The 6,000-nt window shown below is 35.7% G+C and overlaps 1 protein-coding gene across 1 annotated transcript; it reads left to right on the forward strand.

Annotated features, from left to right (window-relative positions):
- Positions 1-4,626: 4,626 nt before the first annotated feature.
- Positions 4,627-5,595, forward strand: LOC130025424 (olfactory receptor 56B1-like). Its single transcript, XM_056116374.1, has one exon. It carries the CDS (start codon positions 4,627-4,629, stop codon positions 5,593-5,595), a length of 969 nt encoding a protein of 322 aa, XP_055972349.1.
- Positions 5,596-6,000: the final 405 nt, after the last annotated feature.

A 6,000-nucleotide genomic window follows, 5' to 3' on the forward strand; every position in this document is an offset into this window, starting at 1 on the left:
GAGAGGGCTGGACGAGTGGAACCCAGCTCACCAGGCTGGCTGCATGCAAGGCAAACGCCCTACCACTGTGCTATAGCTCCAGCCCCACAAATATAATTAATTCTGATGAAGCAAGAATCAAAAAGTAAATTGAAACAAAATATTAGATTCTAACCTAAGAACTTAGGCTAACAAAGTAGGGTGTGGAGATTTAAGAGATGGGCCTGGGGGAGATGACGGTCAATGGATGTGTTATGGCAAACTGGAACTTAGTTAACATAGATTGTTAACAGTGATGAAATTTGCACCTTCAACATGTACAAACAAGCAGTATTCTATTTTTAATTTTAAAATAACATTAATTGTAGTATTCTATCACTTTTTGTAGAAATCCTCCAGAATTATAAATATAATTCACTTTTGTCAATATTTAGAATATACTTTAAAAGTTTTCGTTTATTTTGTTTCTTATAGTTTGACAAGTTTTGTATAAAAGTCAGAAATATATTTTTCAGAGACATTTATGGCCCTTGATCAACTTTGAAATACTGCTATCCATTCCAGAAAAGCCAGAGTATTAGGAATACCATGGAAAAGGTCTCTAGTGTCTTATTTTATTTTATTTATCTGATATTTTCTAGAATTTCTCATTTTCACCAACTTTAAGACTCAAGCCACATTTATAGTCCTTTATTATGTTAAATATTTCAGCACCTTAAAGTTTACAGGATGCTTTGCCCACTGAACACATATCTTGATTAACGCCTACTCAAAATTTTATCTCAGCACTAATTACTATTTCTTTAGGAAACCATTCTCTGACTCTAAGACTGATTTAATAACTTGCTTAACGCTCTGATATCCCTGTGAATTTCTGATTTAAATCACTTTTACCAGACTGTCATTATACATTTTTTTATTTAGAATTTTATCTTCCCATCCCTACTAGGCCACAGCCTTCATAAGAACAAAGGGTTACAATAATTTTATTGATCTTTTTAGGTATGCTATAGAAGGAACTAGACATGTACTATTTTATTACAAAAATGCTTTATCATTTAAGGGATTTTTTTCAGGTAAAATTTCTAATCACAGACTTTAGAATAACCTAGATATTTCTACTCTCACAAAGCCACTCATTCACTAATGAAATTACTCAGCTTTTATAGCCTCTATTTTAACTTCACAAATGAAAATATTTTACTTATGTAAGTACTAAAATTACATTAATAGAAGCTTATTTCAGAATTATTTTCTATTCCATTCTTTTGGGATTTGGTATCTTAGGAATTCAGCTTATCTCGATGGACCATTCTCTTATACGACCAAAGGAGCTCTGTTAACTTCAGACCACTGAGCTGCTCATTATTTCCCATAAATTCCAAATGCACTTAACTTTGTTACTATTTTTCCAACTGAAAACACATCTTCAATCCATGCGAAAGACCCTTTCTCCAAACAGGTGTGTATTTTTATTTACTCAGTAGAAAACTTCTTCCTTTGCTAACACACTATATATGTCTCTGCTAAAATCCTTGTTAGCTTTCATTGCCTACTTAAAGAGCTTCCTATAACTCATCCAAATCTTTCCTTATGTTGCTTTGGAAGCATGCTGCATAATGACTAGCCTGTTCTGCTTTAACAAAAGTATGACTATTTGAAGAACCCTTTAAAGGGGGCTTGTTAAGGTGAACTAGAAATTAGATAATCTAGTTAGGAACAAAAAAAAGCAATAGAAAAGAAAAACAGTCATTTTATTTCTGTGCAATTAAAACTTCTCCTTCTGTATCACCTATACATGAAGAAGGGTAAACAAGTAGAAGACGTAGGGGGAAAATTAAAGATACAAGGCTTTCCATTTTATATGGAAATATATAAAATGAAGATTTCTAAAAATCTATACCAGATTTTTGAAGTCCAATGGGTTGCATACTCTGAAGCTATTGTAATAGAGCTCTTGGGAAAATTTGTTCTAGAATCTTAAAAGTTTTAAACTTTTTCTAAAAGTTCAATGTAATATAAACCTCTTAAGTATGCCTCTTTGTGACTATTACTATTGTACTTTTCTCTGAAAATATTTATAAGACTTTACTGTTTATCAACTATATCCTCCGTTGAATAAAGATAATTTATCTCATTATTTGGCAGTATACACTTTTTCATACAGAAGCAGAAAATAATATGTGTAAAATGAGTAATATCTGAACAATGAGCTGGTAGAATGAGTACTTTCCTTTTAATATTACCACATTTGATTTGCCACATAACCTTCTCATCATATTTTCTGAATGTAGAAATAATTATATCAAGAATAACCCCCTAGAACACCAAATACAGGTGTTGGGACGATCCTCCCAGGATGGGAGAAGCATACTGAAAGTAGATTATAGACCAAACATGATTGCCACTCAATGTTTCTTTTGAAAACCACAACACACAAAAGAAAAGAGAGAACAGAGGGGAATGCCCTGCCACAGAGACAGGGTGGGATGGGGGGATGGGGGGTGGGAGGAATACTGGGATCCGTGGTGGTGGGAAATGGGCACTGGTGGATGGATGGGTATTTGATCATTGTATAATTGAAACCCAAGCACAAAAATGTGTAAGTCTGCAACTGTACCTCATGATGTCTCACTATTAAAAAAGTTTTTAATAAAAAAAAGAATACCCCCTAAATAGTATAATTAATTACATTGTTTTAAATAGTAAGCACAAGCTTAAACTCTATCCTATATTTTAGAACATTATTTTCTAACTCTCTGTCCTCAATAACCTGCAGCAGTTTTCACAAGCACTTTCTTATCCTGCAAAAGATTTTAAGTACTTAACAACATTAATAATTGAAGTAAATGGCAAACATGAAGAGCATGTGAAATGTAGGATACAACAAGTGGAAACAGCCAGAGGACAGTTAATGACCTTGTTCACAAATGAGAGAGCTTCTGCAAGTGTTAGGAGACCACATGTGGTGCCTGGGATGCAGTAATGGCGGGTTGCAATCCAGGCAAGTGCCTTAGTCTTTGTCTTATCTCTACAGCACCAACAGTGCTTTTAAAACTTTTCAGAGTGCTTTTGTACTACAAAGGAATTTGAATATTATTTTAGAAAATAATAAGTTCTATATCCTGATAATGTGTTAGGGTGCAAGTTATTTTTATTCAGGGGACAGAAATTTTAGAAAAATATTATTAATGGTATAAATAAACGTGGGGAAAGAGGTAGTATTACTAGGTAAGATCATTGAAAAACAAGTACTGAAGAGGAGCATTATATATGACTCGAATGAAGTAAATCAACAAAAATAAATAACTGTTCAGGAAACAGAAGTATGAATTTCTTCATTTAAGGTTTGTCTAGTTAGATTTCCATGGAGAATAAAATCTATGGAAAAAAAGTCACAGAGAGATGAGTCAATATCTGAACAGCTATGAAACTGTTAACTTAACTAGACATATTTAAGAAATGGCAGTTTCTTAAATATGACGGGTTGGTCATTTTTGTTTATCAGCTAAAATCAAAATCTTAAAACCTGGCTCAGCCACTTAACCCCATCCAGGCTAGTTTACACAGCATCTCATAATTATACATTGACAAGTATGGCTATCCTGTGTTAGTTAATAAACATCTGGATCAACAAGAAGATGTGTTTAAATACACAATGGAATACAATTCAGCTGTAAAGAACGAAGGAATCATGCAATTCTTGGTAACATGGATGGAACTAGAAGATAGCATCATAAATGAACTAAGCAAGGAGAAAAAGAATAGACATGGGATAGTATCACCTATGTGAGAGTTAGAGTAACCGATGAGAGAATTCAATGAATTCTAGGGGGATTGCCTATATCACCTATAAATATTAAGTTTAGGGAGGATAAGGAAAGAGGATACAAAGGAAAGGGGGAGAAGAGATAGAAGATGTGAAGCAATGGGAGACATACATCAAGAGTATTCAGGTGCATCAGTGACATTCAGTGAAAGATACAGGTATGTGACGAAACCACTGAGTGACCAACACTGAAATCTTGAGACCCAAATTTTAACAAATAAACATAAAAAGGTACCTGTCAAGAGGACAGGCGGGGAGGTTTGGGGTCTGAGCAGGAACCTGGGAACATAAGTGGAGGCAATTTCACACCATTGGTGGGATTGTTGCCAGAATATTATACGTCTGCAATCAGAGATCACTCCACAGGAGTGCAGAACCAGGACTAAGACCTGAGCACTGCTGGGTGTGGTCCACAAGCCAAAATAAATGAATAAATAAAGCACCAAAAATGAAACATCCAAAAGACACTAGGCACAATTTGGAGGAGAGCAAATACGTTCTCTTATTTTGATTAAGTGCCTGAATAGACAAAAAATTTAAAACAATGAGAAGAGCTAGAAAGAGTACAGAGTATCAATACTTGCCCTGCAGAGGATATGGTGCTGAACCAGCCTAAGTACTTATCAATTTAATTTTTCTTTCTTTTGATGACTCTAAAAACTTGTTAATTTGTCATGGATTACTATAAACGATAGACTACCAGAATCATTTTGTTATAACAAAGTATACTGTATATACACAGTTTTAAAATAATGTCAGATGATGATCATCTTTAGAGAGTGACTTTGAAAACTGTTTTCTTTTCCTCATAGAAAAATATGTCTGAATCTCTGAAAGCCTCCAATACCTCCAAATTCCAAGTCTCTGAATTCATCCTGATGGGATTGCCAGGTATTCACAGCTGGCAGCACTGGCTCTCCTTGCCATTAGCTCTACTCTACCTCATAGCTATTGGTGCTAACATCCTCATCCTCATTACCATCTTCCAGGATCCTGCCCTGCAGCAGCCGATGTACTACTTCCTCAGCATTCTGTCTGTGGTGGACATGGGTCTGGCCACCACCATCATGCCCAAGATCCTGGCCATCTTCTGGTTTAAGGCGAACGTCATCAGCCTTCCTGAATGTTTTGCTCAGATTTATGCCATTCACTGTTTTGTTGGCATGGAGTCTGGGATATTCCTGTGCATGGCCTTTGATAGATATGTAGCCATTTGCCACCCTCTTCGTTACCCATCAATTGTCACCAATGGCTTAATCTTCAAAGCTACACTGTTCATGGTGCTTAGAAATGGATTATGTGTCGTTCCCGTGCCCGTGCTTGCAGCCCAGCGTAATTATTGTTCCAAAAATGAGATCGATCATTGCCTATGCTCTAATCTTGGGGTTACAAGCCTCGCTTGTGACGACAAAAGACCGAATAGCATCTGTCAATTGGTTCTGGCCTGGGTTGGAATGGGGAGTGATCTAAGCCTTATATTATTGTCCTATAGTTTGATCCTCCGCTCTGTACTTAAACTTAACTCTGCTGAAGCTGCATCCAAGGCTCTGAGCACTTGCAGCTCCCATCTCATCCTTATTCTCTTCTTCTACACAGTTGTTGTGGTGATTTCAATAACTCACCTGGCAGAATCTAAGGCTACTTTGATTCCAGTTCTACTCAACGTGCTACACAACGTGATTCCCCCTTCCCTCAACCCAATGGTTTATGCACTTAGAACTAAAGAACTTAGGGCCGGCTTCCGAAAGGTGCTTTGTTTGAGTATTGAAAATAAAATAAGACACTAGAGACCTTTTCCATGGTATGCCTGATACTCCATCTTTTCTGGAGTGATTAGCAATATTTCAAAGTTGATCGAGGGCCATAAATGTCTCTGAAAAATATATTTCTGACTTTTATATAAAACTCGTCAAACTATGAGAAACAAAATAGAAATCTTTAAAGTATATTCTAAATATTGACAAAAGAGAATTATATTTAAAACTCTAGAGGATTTCTACAAAAAAGTGATAGAATACTACAATTGATGTTATTTTAAAATTAAAAATAGAATATTGCATGATTGTACATGTTGATGGTGCAAATTTCATCACTGTTAACAATCTATGTTAACTAAGTTCCAGTTTCCCATAACACATCCATTGACCGTCATGTCTCCCAGGCCCATGTCTTAAATCTCCACACCCTCCTTG

Source organism: Sorex fumeus, unplaced genomic scaffold (genome assembly GCF_029834395.1).
Source record: "Sorex fumeus unplaced genomic scaffold, SorFum_2.1 ptg000030l, whole genome shotgun sequence".
Taxonomy (NCBI): Eukaryota; Metazoa; Chordata; class Mammalia; order Eulipotyphla; family Soricidae; genus Sorex; species Sorex fumeus.

Excerpts from the sequence above, each read along its gene's own strand:
- LOC130025424 (XM_056116374.1), top strand. The coding sequence starts at position 4,627 with ATGTCTGAATCTCTGAAAGCCTCCAATACCTCCAAATTCCAAGTCTCT.